Source organism: Harpia harpyja, chromosome 10 (genome assembly GCF_026419915.1).
Source record: "Harpia harpyja isolate bHarHar1 chromosome 10, bHarHar1 primary haplotype, whole genome shotgun sequence".
Classification (NCBI taxonomy): domain Eukaryota; kingdom Metazoa; phylum Chordata; class Aves; order Accipitriformes; family Accipitridae; genus Harpia; species Harpia harpyja.
The window spans coordinates 25912161-25928177 of NC_068949.1; the positions used below are offsets into that span (position 1 = coordinate 25912161).

The 16017-nt window shown below is 44.4% G+C and overlaps 1 protein-coding gene across 2 annotated transcripts in view; it reads right to left on the minus strand.

Moving 5' to 3' along the window:
- ARHGAP22 (Rho GTPase activating protein 22) overlaps nt 1-13487 on the minus strand; it is a 158261-nt gene extending 144774 nt beyond the window's left edge. For both annotated transcript variants that reach the window (XM_052798981.1, XM_052798980.1), the window contains exon 1: nt 13380-13487. In XM_052798981.1, the coding sequence (XP_052654941.1) occupies nt 13380-13413 (34 nt within the window). In that variant the 5' untranslated portion in view covers nt 13414-13487. The remainder of the gene's footprint in view (nt 1-13379) is intronic.
- Nucleotides 13488-16017: the final 2530 nt, after the last annotated feature.

Sequence of the window (16017 nt, forward strand, 5' to 3'; positions counted from 1 at the left end):
TCATAAATCTGAAATCCAACATAAACTAGCATAATTTCACTCTCAGACGAGGGATAAGTGCTGTTAGAAACTGGCTGTACATACAGGGTAAAATACCTTTCAGTCCTTACCTGAAGGGCAGAAACTTTGATTATAGATATTTACATACAGGTAAGACACATTCTGTTAAAAAAAAAAAAATCCAACCAAACAAAAAAATCCCACACCAACCGCACAGACAGCCTTTTGAGCAGAAAGAGCAAAGAGATGGATGACAGAAGATCTAACTAACAAGGTAATGACTAAAAAGCACATTTCAGCTACAGAGCGCAGCTATGGCCAAAGAATTTGAGCCAGCCTGAAGGATTCTGACAAGAAATAAACTATACACTGTAGCAGAAGATGCATCGGCATCCCCAAAAAGGAGCCCAAATGGATTGGGAAACTAAGACTTGTTCACGAAGGAGCACCCTGTCTCCAGAACACAGGTTCATCCCCTCTCAGAACTCCTAAGACCAATAGCTGAGGGTTCTGCTTTCAAGATGTTTTCTATTTTACAAAGTTGTTATCTCCTATCTCTTTTGCACTGCCTCATCATTCACTGGTCATTCACCAGCAAAAAAGAAAGAGAAGGGAACTGCACGTGCACCAAGGAGTTCTGAAGAATAAAACTAGACTGCATGAATTCTCCATACCAGCATGTTTTAAGAATGGGTACAGTGACAGTACCTGGCAGAACGGGAGGCAAGATTTCCTGCTAGCTAGCAGGTTAACACGCTCGAACAACACTGTTGTACTACACATACCGCATCTGGTACTGAAAGCTGTGTGGCCCTGCCATGCCATAAGCTCAGGCAGAGCAACACACATTTAAAGTTGCCTGTAGCCTTTCCAGAGTCATCAGAGCTGGCTCCAATCTTTGCCTCAATCCTCAATAAGCATGCAGCATTTCCTTCATAGAACATGTAGAAAAACTACACCTGTTTTCCACTTACAGTGGTATTACAGCATTTACAGAACACGGTCAGAACCAAGAGGCAAAGACACACTAGTTTGAGGGCAGTTGCTTCCTGACTGGCATGAAGAAATTAATCTTGGTCTTCTTTGTAGTGTTCAAGGTAACAGCCATGACCTTTCACCACCTTAGAAATGGTATAGTCAGCTCTGTATAAGGCATGTTCTAAATCAGAAAAATAATTTTATACTCCAGTGACCTGTGCAATATGACCATAAAAGCCACTTTACTGATCAGAGTTACTTTGCAAAAGTATGCAGGTAGCACACCTAAACAAGGCAGTGGGGGGGATCAGGCTGAAGGAAGACAAGAATCAGCTTCAAACTTAGTTATCTTTTAGAACGACACAAAGGTTCAAGGTTTCTATGAAATATGCTAACAGATAACCTGGTAACATCTTGTCTTTGTTGCATCAAAGAACACACATCCAGTAGCACACACTGATACACATTAATGCAGGGCCTTTCCACAAGTCAAGGAAAACTCATGTCTATTTGATAATTAATGCAACCCACCCCACACAATGAAAAAAACCCCCACATAGTCAGTGGGATAATTTAGCCCTTTACTCCTGAAGAACAATTTACATTCGTCTTCAAACTATTGTTACAAATTCATGGCATCTTGGACTCCAGATCAGATAAGGATTTTGGCAATCCATCACTGCTATCATATAGGTAAAGGGGCATTGGTTTGTTGGTTGACCTTTCACTCCAGCTCCGGAGACCTCATTGACCTCTGGACACTTCTGACCTATTTTACAAAGAAGTCGCAAACTTATTTTGCTGTCACCAGCAGCAAGATGACCAGCAGGTCTCAACTCCACAGAATCATCATTTAAAGAGTTTAACCTTGTATTTTCAAATTGATTTGAATTACTGCCTCAGGTTGTGGGAATATGCGGGGGGTTTGGCACCTGCCAATGAATAAACCTTAAATTCCGCAGGTAACCTGCCACCAGCTGTTCACAAGAGTGCCCTATAAATACATAAAGCCATGCCAGCCTTATCAAACAACTAGCATTAGATCATGGATAATTGCCAAGATGGAAGGATGACGGCTTGATTCTTTCTGCTACAACAGACCAACCTACTGATTTACCACCTAGTAAAGTGAAACACTTTATTCTAAAAAGCACAATGAATTGTGGGAAACCACTGAGAACTGTCAGCATTCAGATGAGGTAGCCTGCATCTTCTGTGCAGAGCTGGGGAATTTGGCTAGGTCTATATTACAAAGTAGTACAGCACACTGGGTGGAACAAGTAGGGAGGAACAGCTGGTACCACAGACCTACCATCTACACAACACTTATTTCAGGGATTTTATTTGGATTGACTATAGAAGCATACTGCACACAGAGCACATTTTCACTCAGAAGTAATCCAAGACTATGCTAAAACCAACCAAAGCACAGTAGGTAAGAAAGATCAGGAGATCTGCTTCAAAAGCATGCCATTGATCCAAACCAAAATGGATGCTTACGTAGACAACCAGAACCCCTCCAAATGAAGACAATGGACAGCATCCGCCTACTGACCCAGTAGCTTAAGCTAAGGACAGAGGCACACACTTGGTAGAACAGACAGTAGATAGTGATGGTTTTAGATATTGTAGTAGTGACTAGTAATTATAACTGTCTTCATTGAAGAGTTTAAATCTTAGCTGTTGAACCCAGCTGTTCCCATCTCTGGTTTTACTGCTCCCAGTGTATCTGAAGTAGCAGCATGGCTGCATCTGTACAGCGTGAATAAAAATGCATACAGAACAGGTAAGAGAAACTATTGCAAAGTAGTCTGTGATAGGACAAGAAATAAAGACATCATTCATTTAACACCCTAACTACTGGCTCTTTATTTCTCAATAGATGATACCACACTGAGGGGTGCAATGCTTATGCCTTCCTTTCAGTATCAGCCATTTTGCTACAGCAAAAACCCCAAACTCACGCAGCAGTATGAGTTAGCTTCTCTATGACAGAGTGCACAAAATACATTAGAGCACAACCATTCAAATTTGCCTTCATCGTGTTCCCAACTTTTTCTTCACTAACAGTGGCCTCCTCTCCCTCCTAAAAATAGAAGTATGAAGTAGATTTGCATAGCTTGCTGCAGGTCATATTTTAAGCATGCCATTTAGCATGGCTTTCTCCAAGTCAATGAATATAAACACAAAAGGCAAGGAACAACAAGGTGATACTCTGTACTCCTGAGGCAAGGTTAAAGAACTACAAGCTCCATGAATTGAACGCTAGTCACTCAAGTAAAACTCACATGCTTCATTTATTTGTTAGGTACTGAAAGGGACACACAGAAGCTGGAAGCCAGTTCAGTATAGATTTATGCTGATCTACACCAATAGACAGCAGGTTCAGGTCAGCTTCAATACCAAGAAAGATTAAATAATTTTTATTCTTTTTTTTTTTTTTTTTTTTACTTTTTTTTTTTTTGGAGGGGTGTGTATCAAGGATATTCTTACCTCCTCTTCTTGCTGACCATGAGTAAGCTCTGTAACCAGCAGGTCAGAGCCCCAAATTCAACCTGCTACGTTCTTTGTTATTGCAAAATCAGAGTTACAGACCATATTGACAGGCCGCCCAAGTACAGAAACCTGCTCCCAGCAAAAGACTGCCTTTTAATTTTCAGGTCCCTTTATCTGCACCATCCTCTGATAGTTCCCAGCTGGATCCACTGCAGACTATTCAGAGGATAGATCAGCTCTTAGGTCATAGCCATTTGGTGTGCTGCTTTAAAGCATGTCCACTTGTCACACAGAGTGGACTACAAAACCATCTAGCAAACCCAAGCACCAGCTTTCCACTCCCATTGAACCTGGGCAGAATCTCTTGAAAGCTGTACATCTTCTCCACCTGGTTGGTTAGAAGTGCCCACCTGACAAGCACTGCTGAAGGCATCTCTGCTGCTGGCAAAGCTCTGGAGTTCCATGGGCGACCTCGCTGAGCTACAGCTCACTGCTGCCAGAAGAGGGAAGTCTTACTCCCTTCTCCCTACACCCACACTGCTTTTTCCTTCTGCTGATAGACCCAGCCTTATATTCCTACACTTCACTGACAAAGTGAGACCGTTTTATAAGAATAGGTACTCACTGGAATGGCAGAAAGTTATCTCAGAGCTTTTTCCTTCCTGCTACTTTAGTGAGTCAAATCGGGTCACAGAAGGAAGACTGAATGAATACCTTGTACTCCCTCTGAAATCAGCAAAAGCCTCTTGTAATCCTCCCCACAGGTTTGGCTTTAAGACTTAATTTTTAATAGCCTTCCCAGCCATAGTGGACTGAGGAGCAAACAAAAAATGCTGACCATGATAACATTCAGATTGGAGCTGGGACTGTACCCCGAGCTCATACCACATCAAGTACTGTGGAGTCCCGGTCAATACCGCAGCTCTTCAGCACTACAGATGTAGCACAAAAGTAGGTCTACTGCAGTGTAACAACTCAAGCTAGTCATAGGCCCTCCAGTCACCCATGTGTTTATAATAAATACTAATGCCTGTGCCATGCCAAGCACATGGTCCATATTATTCAGACATTGCAGTGGCTGCTAGTATCACTAGCATCTTACGCTGATGTTATGAGCACCGAAGATGTTTGTCTGCCACACACCATGGGATATCACTTCCCAAAATTATTCTGGACTGAAAAAATAATCAAGAGTACAGAAAACTTTGTCAAGGCCTTTTGCCAGCAACTGGCTGTAAGACTGAAGTGATATCATGGATTGACCACTTTCACTGATAAACTTGCCCGAATTCAGCCATAACATTACATTTCTCTTGTTTCCCTCATTCAAACATCAGGAAGGTATTAATTCCTACCCTACTTCTCAGGGCATAGTATTGAGCTAACAGTTCACCTGTTTGTACCCATTTTCAATGTGCAAACAAAGCCTGTTTCCTTCTCTGTACAACAGGTGGCTATGTGACTTGCTCTACTGCTAGGGTTGATTTGGGGGACACAGGCAGAAGAAATCCAGGCATTCTTACTTCTACATTAATTCATACTCTGAACCTAAGCACCCAACTTAGATTATTTAGCCATAAGTATCTGTAACAAGATGTTGCGCATTAATAAGGTAAGGGTGGCTCCTCCTAAGCAGGAGGTCTGCACAGGATTAAGTATTAACTCTGCACCTATAGTTCCCCCAAAGAGACCATGATCGACCCAATCCTTTCCCCTGCAAATGAATCGGTTCTCACCTTAGAACCAACGTATACAGCTTCCTTGTCAATTAGCTCCTTGTACCATAGGTTTGTTCTTTAAACTTCGATACCAGTTCACAGGATGACTATCTTACTGAAGCATAAATAATTCTTAACACCTGCATTTAAGAGGAAGGATATTACAAGTAACTTTTTTTCAACTGCAAGCAAAGACCTAGTATCTCTGCTCTTTAGCTCTTCATAAAGACCAATTTACTGCCTTTTGGGTACAAGGGACACACAGAAAAGCTCTGTGGAAGGAACACACATTAGAAGGACTGTCAGCAGCAGCTTTCCCCTCCCATCTTAGTTTTAAATACCTTAAACACACACAGGCCTGGGCAGAGTCTAGGCATAGATCCTTTCCTATTCCAACTCACCAGATAGCTCATACTGCAGCCTCATCAAGGGGTTTCCCCTCCCCACCACAGTCTGCAAGTGCCTTCACTGTTGCCTCAAACTACCTCTGCCCATAATCTACGGAGCTGGAGAAAACAAATTAAGCCATTTATGCTGTTGCGCTTGCCTATCAGCTACCATGAATGTAAATGGAAAGGCGGCAAGGAAAAAAAGTCATTCTGGTAGTAACCTTGCAACGAAGAGGAATACATATATATAGGCACTAAAAATAGCAGGTGACTGTCCTTTCAGGAGAGAGCTGCTAGCTTTTGTGGTGCTTTCACTGTGCTCTTCACAACCCTGACAGTTTCACCCTGTACTCATTCAGTAGGTGTTTTACAAGTAATTAGATAGCCTATGGCTTTTTCATTTTTTAATATTTAATTAATTCCCTCCCCACAAGTTCTCTTCCCAGCAGTCCAGTTACCCTTTGAGCTGAATTACTGCTCTTTCTCAAGGCCCTGCCCTTCCCCAGGAGGCAAGACCATGGCTTGTTATTTCAAGTTCAGATTGCCTGTGCTTAATAAGGTGGTGTGTGCCTGCAAACTTTTCAGGGCTTTTTCTAAGGAGAGTGATTTCCTGCCTGAGCCTTCAGGCAGGGACAGAAAGCTGCCACTGCCAAGAGCAGCACTTAATTCAGCACACACTGTGAATCCTATGTGGAAAGAGAGGGGCATCTCTACAGACATGAGAGGATTAAACCTTTGAGTAGCCTGGGTCCTTCTTCACAGGACACACCACAAAGCAAGAGTGGGAATCTGAACCTATCTCTGGAGGAATCCCACAAGTATCACTTTCTTGACCCCTTCTGTATATGCACATGGCCACTGAACCAGGACAACAGAGACAAAGTAATTACAGCACACAGCCCATAGTACAGCTCACTGCTGCACACCCCTGCACCAAAGCAGCACAGTGCCAGGAGACTGACCTGATACCAAGGGGCAGAAGTAATTCCCTGCTTCGTTCAGCTCCCTAGGGCTGGACATGGCGAGAGGGACGCTCAGCTCCCTCCTTGTTCGCTTCTCCCCCACACTTTACCCTCTAGTCTGGGCCTATACCTTCCCACTGCCTTCAGGGCGCTTAATCCAGCAGTGCACCAGCTCCAGCCCCAATACCTCCCTCCACAGCCGCTGTACCATTGCTTTAGGATTTTAAACTCAACTCGGCAGCTTTATCTCACGTTCGTAGAAAGCAAAAATATGAAACCAGCCCAGACCCACACCATAGGCAGGGTCACCTCCACCCTCCCCAGTGACTCACAGACTCCTTCCTCCACCAGCTCACAAACTGTGAGCCATAAACAAAATCACATTTACCAGCACTTCACCCTAGCCTTTTACCCACATACCTTTCTAGCGCACAACTCCTGAAAATACCTCTTCTGCCTCAGAGAATCACTCATTTAAGGAAGGGGTTAGTGAGCCTTCCCCTTGCAGCTGGGCTCCTCGTTAATGGTGGCTCTGCCATGCCAGCTGCAGCTAGTCACACTGATTGCTCCCTGCCCCAGGGGCTGGTGTGCTCCCACCGATGTTGGTGGGCTTTCGGGGGCTGAAGGAAATGTTCGGAGGAGTTCACAGCTCCAGGGCTGTTTACTTTGGTTCCAGGAGGAAGAAGCTGGGTGTTACTTGCCTGGTAAGCTGGAGGTGCCAAGGTGCTGGCCTCCCACATGCTCCAGGATAGCTGTGTGCACAATCAGCCCCTCAAACCAGAGCTGCAGCATGAGGCTGTGGAGGCATTGGCGCTCCTTTTTGCAGCGCTAAGAGGCTGCAGGTGCTAAGCTGTGGTTTGGTGAGGGGAACTAGACACATGGGAGAGTTCCCCTTTTGACTTTCACTGGCCAGTGAAAGGGGAGCTCTTCACACAGCATGATTTTGAACGGAATACAGCCAGAGGAGCTGCCTGCACTGAGCAGTCTCTGAGGTCCAGGACTTGCTCCAGCAGCGTGGTGCTGGTCTCTGCTGGAATTGGGGCGAAGGTGCCACCAGTTCTCCCCTAATGCCAGAGGAAAATAGAAACATGACAGTGAACTGCTGTTGTGCATGAGGCAGCAGGATTGCCTCCTCTCTGTGGAGGGCTTGGACAACAGCCAGAAGCTGGAGGGTTGATGCCTCAGCAAACAGAGCAGTCTGAGCATACTTAGAACTGTTTGGCTGCCTCTGGGTCTCTGTGAAATGTCTTTATTTCACTGTTCCTAATCTTTTCTCTGCCATGTCCTTTTTCACAAACTGAGTTGCACACTGTTTCTTTTTCTCCTTTTTGTTGGAGTCTCCTTTAACCACTGTTTTTTTTTCCCTTGATGGACCTCATCTCAGCTCTGCCTGTTGTACAGATTGTCCTGCTACCTGTGCCTGCTGCTGGGCTTGTGAGGTTGCCTCTTAGATGAGGTCCAACTCCTGGAACCTGAAGTGTGTCAGTGATACTGAAGAATTATTAACTGGCCAGCCCAAATATGACTCTGAACAAGCAGCATCTTTTAACAGTCAGAGGTCACCTTCACTGGTCTAAAAATGCCTAATTCCCGTTTCCTTAGATGTCATTCATCATCATCAAAGCTGATTCCTGAGCCTGGCAAACTCAGGATAGATGAGAACTCCTGAAAGCCATGACTGGTTGATAGCCTGCTGCTGTGATTAAGACTGTCTTGAAGAAGTGATTAATAATGTCATTTCCTTTAGACAAGGAATCTCTAGAGGGATGACCCCAATCACCCTGTGTTTCTGGTAGAGAAAAAAAGTTCCTAGAGGCATCCCCCACAATTTCATACTGTTCATCCTATTATGCTGATACCCTCCACTGGTGAGTTCTTAAGGAGGCAGATGTGTTCTGATGACAGAAAATGGCCAGTGAAAAGCTGTTGAATAAGAAGGAAGGATAATCCAGTATTTTTTCACATACACTGAACTTTGGGAAACTCGTTTCAAGCCCTGGCTCTGCCTTGGACTTTGTATGTGGCCTAGGGTTTTTCCCTAGTCCACAGAATGTAAAGGTTATCCATGAAATGTGGCATGTGCAAAGGTAAATAAATTTTGAATTGTTAAGTTCTGAGATACTATGGTAGTGAATTGTTGGCCACCTAAGTAATGGATTAACATAAAATTATCAGTTCTGAATACAAATGTGTTGTGACTCTGACAACTTCGGAGATGTCTGAGTTAGCAAATAGTGCAGATCATTAGGAGTGGATCTGTTAGTTAATGGCAGGGAACTAATATCCATCCTACATATGCATTTCAGGGGGCTCTGTTCTCGACTAGTTCTGTTCTGATCCTATGGACTGAATACCCGTCAGTGGCGGGAGAGTGGCTGCAGAGGTGCACTCCTGAAAATATCTTCCCACCTAGTTTAATCCAAAAGGAATTCTAGTTTGTTTATTCTGAGACTCCTTCATGACATAACCAAAGTGCAATAAGTGAGGAGAATTAGATATGTTTCAGAAGCCCACTTCTAACCCTAAAATGCTCATGTAGATTCCAAAGTGTACTACTATAATTCTCATAACTTGCTTTTGTATTGAATAATATACTTTCAGTCTGCAGAATTAAGGAAGTCCAGATTTCTACTGATTACTGCCTTATATTCTTCTATTTCCTCAAACTTGCATAGTGCTGTCTCTTCATCTTCCTCAAATACCCAGTTCCTTCCACATCCCCAACAACCCAATACATTCTACATCCCTTAGCTTTTTGGCTGACTTGAATATATGTGTCCTCTTACAGGACAGCCAGTATGTGTCTCGGATGGTCAGTTGGGCATTATCTTTCAGAATATACATTTCTGTTGAGCACTATGTGACAGTTTTCCCTAGGTGTACAGATGTGGTTGTCTTTCCTCTGTCCTGTCACCAATTTTCTTTGAGTTTATAGGAGTCAAATATATTTTGACACTCCTTTTCTGCTTTCAAATCTGGTTGGATTTAGCCAAGCAGCTCAAAAATTGTTAGGACAGAGACAGATGGAGAAATTATGCAATCATATATCCTTACTGCCATAAGAAAGCAGTTAAAATAGAGGGTATTTGTGCTCCTGTAATCACACAGCACTTTCATTAAAAATATAATGACACCATTGCAAAGGCATTGAATACTAAAACTTAGCTGTCCTCACTGCAAGCAAGTGATGCTTACATTGTAAATGTGCACACTCCCAGAGGGCTGTAATAGTACTTTACCCTCTAAAGTCCCTCCTGGCAGCATTAGTATACACCATCCTTAGAAACTTTTAAAATATGCTAAAGCCCACTTTTCATTAAAATTGAATTATGACAAGTTTCAGAGAAGGAAAAAAGAGAGAGGGAAATAACTGTTCTACTACAGCCATGTGAAGGATACCTGAGGTAAAACCAGTTCATCTGCAGCAGGCTAGCTAGCCAAAATGTCTCCCATCACTTTTTCCAGGCTCTAAGTTTTAATTAAACAAACAAAAGTTTCATTATTATGACTGTGAAGAAAATTTTCAACATACTGTAACATATGTATGAGCATGCCGCAAACAGCAATAATAGGTCAGAGAAGTGCAGACAATTCCATAATGTCAGACACCCATTAGTACAAAGTCCCTGTAAGGAAAGAAGGTTTATTCTTAGTGCCTATACAACTGAGACAGACTGTGCTGAAGACACGAATATTGTAAAGAATCTATCATTTCAGCAGGCTAACTCTCTCACTATAGAGGGCAATCCCATCACACCACTTATTAAAAAACAAATGCATAAGCTTGTAGTCAGTCCAGCTTCCATTTCCTAGCACATTTAAATGCAACTGGGCAGGTATAACTTGTTTGAGACTTTTCACACCAAGGAGCAAATGCTTTGTTTCATTTTTTTCATCTCTTAAAAACAATGAAACAAAAATGCATTCCTTGAGACTGAAGGATGTAGTCTGAAAACTGCTTTCCCTGCTCTCCATACTGAAAGTTCTTTTGCCTCCACTCTGGAAGGCAGTATTTCTATGCCCCATGACATAGAAAGAATTTGAAAATAGATGTTTTCCATTGCAGTCACTTATTTCAGAATCCTGGACTCTGCCAACTGCTGTCCATAAAACACTGTAGATGAAAAAATAATGCAAAATCCATTCAGGCCTAGATGGGATGAATGATTTTCCAGAAGGCCCATTTATGCACATTAAGATTTTCAGTCTGTGAGATTTTACGCCTTCCTAGGTCTTATGAAAACATAATGTACCTCTGAACGCATTTTTCTCAGTTGCAGATGTGAGCTTGCTGATGGAACGGCAAGGACTACATTACACTTGACAGTTACCTCTAATAAGGCAAATTATCTTTGTTCTCTACCATGCCTTTCACAAATATTAAGAACTACACCCCAGATGTCAGGCTCAAGTCCAGACTCAGCATTTGCAAAAGCCTGAATGTCTTTAAACCCAGGAGCTTTCTTAAGGACCATCCACAAGTCAAACAAAAAGGACAGCATCAGATGTCACAAGTGAAGTTTTAAAGGTACATTCTCAGTAGAGATTTGGAAATACAAGGGGAGCTGATAGAGCATTCCTATTTGCACAGATGCAGTGATGCTGAAGCAAAGAGCTGGACATGCACACAAGGTGGTTTGGGTAATTCAACCACAAGAAATCTATACCAAATACATGAACATGCCTAGGTTCAGCTTTATTGCTGCCTCCTATCACACTCAAGTGAAATCACAGGCTGTACCCAGAGTATCCTTCCTTGTCCCTTCTCTTCATTCTGTCTGCTCAGAGAAGTCACACTGCCTCCCTTACACAGCTAAGTCCTCAATGGCAGAGCTAACAGCCGCTACTCTGAGAAGTCAGCCAAGGTCACACAGAAGCTTGCAGCAGATCTCCTGCCCTTGTTGATGCTTACTACCAGCAGCAGATTCTTGGCAGCCTTCTCAATACTTTGCTTGCCCATCATATACCACCTGAACCTTCATTAGCAATCCCAACGGAGAGTCCAGGGAGCATGAACAAGGTGGGACACTTACCTTCAAGAAGCATTCAGCATCTTCAGCACTGCCTGTTTACAGCTCCTGTGAACAAGAACTATAGAAAAACCTTGCAGGATTAGGTCCTACTTGGTAACCTTTGTAAGAGGTTAACCAGTGCTTTGCCATGGCATTGCAAAAGTAGGAAAATTCATGAAGTTTCAAAAGCTGCCAAGTCAGCTCTTTTCATGAGTTCTAAATTCACTCAGAAATAAACCTACCACTGCACAGTTAATGAACCAAACAGAACAAGCCCTGAGAAAATGAGATATACTGCTATAAATTGAAATTGAATCACAAAGGTAAACTACAGTTTGTACCCCAAGGAGCAGTAGCCCACAGAGATCTAGAATAATATCTGTCCCATAACTAGACTTCAATATATATTAATATACAACTTACTGTCTTCCAGATGAATTGAAGAAAGTGGAAGAATGACAGGCATGCAATTGTGAAAGCTTGTGTTCCTTGCTCTGACACAAACTTACTGTACCACTCTAGTTGCATCGTTTAGCTTGTCTCATCAGAGCTGTAATAGCCCACAGGAATGCTGGATAACAAATATATTAAAGACTGGAAGAAGATTAGACACCCCTTAGAAGGGGGATGGCAAAGAGACAGCACCTACGAAAGACTTGCTGAACTTCTACAAAATTGTGTAACTAAAAAAAAATAAGTACATATGACTTTACTGTGGGTGAGGCTGTACATATCTGATCCTGACACCTCCAGATGGCAGGAAGCTTCTTCCTTCCAAGATACTAACAGCTATTTAATGGGCTGTTGGTATTCTAAGGACTGTTTAGCATGTAATACTGCTTTTATATATATGATGCAATGTGACATTCAGCTGGAAGTATCTGTCTCAGAATCACAGCAGTTAGAACCAGTGACAGTTTCCTATTTTATAATGCTGGCATGGCTGAAGAAAAACCTATTCTTCACATACTCTTCTGACTGCATCTGCTTTTGCTCCTAAATTACATTAATCTAGCCTCTGTTTCCAACAGGCGGGAAGACAGCCCTCTGAGACTGCCATTAGGCTGCGAATGTCAACGATGCTCAACAAATGCCATGTCAAACGAGGAACTGGTGCTGCAGCAGATCACACCGCCAGAGCATCTCTGCCAGGGAAGCTGGAGTGGAGACACCGAATGTGCCCAGCCCCAGCCGATCGCTTTACAAACACTGCCTACTACACCTCGCAGATCTGAACGGCTGCTCAAAGCAGCTGTTGCAGACCCGGGGCAGGTTTTCCTTCCCTCCTTTGTCTTGCCCACAGCTCACACAGAACGACTTTCCCCACCTCCTGCTTCCAGCCCTGGAGGGATAACGTGCTACAGCAAACCGCTTCTCCAAGATGCTGCAGGTAAACTTGTCACAACTGTCTCCGGCTGTTAGAATGAATTTCAGCACTAGAAACACAGCATCAGCAACCACCCCAGGGGTGCAAAGGCTCCGTCGAGTCCCAGGACGGAGTACAATTTTTGAATTATCCCTGCTGCTCAGCCCTGACATTGCAGACCACGTTGGTGGGCACAAGCATGGGTCCCGACCTCCTACGCTTCATTCTCCCCGAACCTCTGCAAGCGCCGCTCCCTCCCGCTACCCTCCCGGGGGCCGGCTTCGGCCAGCGGGGCAGCAGCCTCGCTCTGCCGGGGGGCGGCCACTGCAGCTCGGGGGGCACTCCGGGGGCACTCCGCGGGCAGCGCTGGAGGCTCTCCGCCACCGCCGGCAAGTTTCCCCGTGCAGGCAGCCGGTCCCCTTCCCCGCAACGCGAGGCGCACGGGAAGGCACACTCACCTCTCCTGGCCTGCCTGATCTTGGGGCTCAGCATGCTCCCGGCTGGGCGCACCGCTGCCGGCAGCCTCACCGACTGGCCACGGACACGGCCCCGGCCACAGTCCCGGCCCCGGCTGCCGCCCCGCGCATCGCCGCGCCCGCCGCTCTCCGCTCCAACGCCGTTTCGCTCCACTTCCAGCTCTGGCTCGGGGGCGACGCTTCACATGGGGCTAAATAAACCCTAATGCATTATTTATCCGGCCTCGAATTAATTCCCATCCAAACTAGGCATTAAGTGCCTCGGTAATTACTGTCGATAAATCACTAGCACGCAGACTCGAGGGCTGGACCTGGCTCCTTCTGCTAATTGGCCATGCATCAGTGTTATTAATATGCCTCTTTCAGGGAGCAGCGCTGATCCCGCACTCCCCCTCCGCATCTTCCTCTGGTCGCGCTCAACAGATGCTTTGACTCGACAAGGATCAGATCAGGAGCTGAATCTCTCCAAGCCCGAGCCGGGGGGGGGAAAGGGCACGAAGCACACACCGAGAAGCTTGCGCATCTGATTAAGGTTGTGCGTTCAGGAAATACCAAGTGCGCTGGTCCAGAGGGCTGCCTGCTGAGCACTGCATCCCTCCCGGGGAGGTATTCCGGTAAGAGCCGGGTTGCTGAGAGAGAAGCGACCCACTGCTCTCTGCAAGGAAGAAAAATGTCTCTTGCCTGCACTGACAGCCCGGCGGAATGGGCACAGGGGAATGCCATCACTCCATTTTAGCACCCATCATTTTTATTTGTACTCCTTGCTAAGCTCTCTCTCACCTCTCCCTGGGTGGGAGGCAAAGTCTGCAGTCAGTAACGGGGGGGGGGGGGGAAGAGGGGAGGACAAACATTTTATGAAACAGTTAGATACTATTAAATAGTATCTATAAACTATAAATAGATACTTGGGTGAAAATTGAATCCGAGTAATCGGCACATCCTGCCCCTGGGCTGCTCTTAGCACAACCTCCTTCCTCACCATCCCCATTTCCCTAGCAGGTTCTTCTGCAGTGTAGAAAAGGGGGTAAATACTTCCCTAGCAACATGCATGCCCTGCAGTATCACCCTGCAGGTTTGTATTGCTGAGTTGCATTGACAAAAAGCATCTGAGATTGGCAGCTTCCTCCTCTGCCAGGAAGATCCGTCATACTGAATACTGGCCATCAAGTCATATCTCCAATAGTGGAAGAGGTTCTCTGGCCCTTTACAGAGGCTGTACTTCTCAATGTGCAGGCTGCAGCAATGGCTAAGATGTTTTGGACCTTTAGCTGCTTTAGCTGCTGGTGGAACCAGCTACTTAGAAGTGATTGTAAATCACTGAGTTCATGGTGGCCGTCCCAGATTTACACACTTATAAATGAGACTAGAAGTGGCATCTGAACAGTTGTCTCTCTTCTGAATACACAGGTTCCTGCAGTCATCTCCCCACTAATCATCTGTATTAGCTGGGCTTCAGCACAGTGAAGAGTAGCTAACTGGTGATCCCTTGGCCAACAAGCTTAGCAAGCATCCTGATACTGTGAGTAAGCCAGCAAGAACATCAGCAGAGGGAAGTTATGCTTCTGCCTTTCTGCCCAATGTCAGTCCCTGGATCAAAAAGTCACTCCTACCAATCATTTAACAGAAGTCTTTCTCTCTCCATGTTTTTAGGATTACTTGTCTGCTTTGATGCTGTTTATACACATCATTTTGCAGTTTGAGCAGGAAGCCAAAAGGTGTATATAGTAAAACATGACAAGAGATAAAGTTAACTGAACTTTTAACCTCATGGGAAACATGGGACACTTCATCCTGCTAAATCACTTCCCATGAAAGCTTATTTCCCCTCTGGGGAAAGACATTATATAGGGACCTATACAAATAATTATCATGTTCATGGGTAAAATGAAAACATTCAAACAATTAACAGCCAAGTTCAATGCTAAATGCTAACTTTGAAGGTTCGGGGGTTAAATAAAAAAGTACTCAGTATAAAGAGGAACATTCAATTTGATCCTGTTTGAAATGTTTTGCTTTGACTTAAACATTTTCAGCCCTTCTTAAAACAATTTTCAGTAGAGAAACTTTTTTTTTTTTTTTAAGTTGGAAATTTCCTATTTTTTCCCACAGCTTAAACACAATAAATTCAGACCTGAATTTTTCAGATGTGCTCTTTGGGGCAAATAAACTATTTGTCGGGGGGGAAAATAAAAAAGCTATAACAAAACGCCAGCTGAGAGAGAAAAGAAATCACCTCCAGCAAGTGGTTTCATGCTAGCTGCAATGCCCTGACAATTTAAAGAAGTACTGCCTGAAAGAAACACTGAGAATAGCTCCAATAGAAAGGTAGCCTAGCAAGTGTCTAGAAGGAACCAGACTCTATGGGAATGTTTAATCCCTGAAGCTTGTGTACTGAACTACTTGGACTGAGCAGGATAATTAGGACAACATATCTCAATGGTTTGTATTTACCTTAATTCTCCTGTGAGTTTCACAGCCCCTTCCCATCCCACAGCTAGTTTCTCAGGGCGTGTGTTCCTCAGCTGTACTGACCCCACAGAACCACCTCCCACAGGGGCCCTGCCCATGGAGTAGGGCTGGGAATGCATTTTTTCTGTAGCCCAAGTCAGCTCTTCACCTG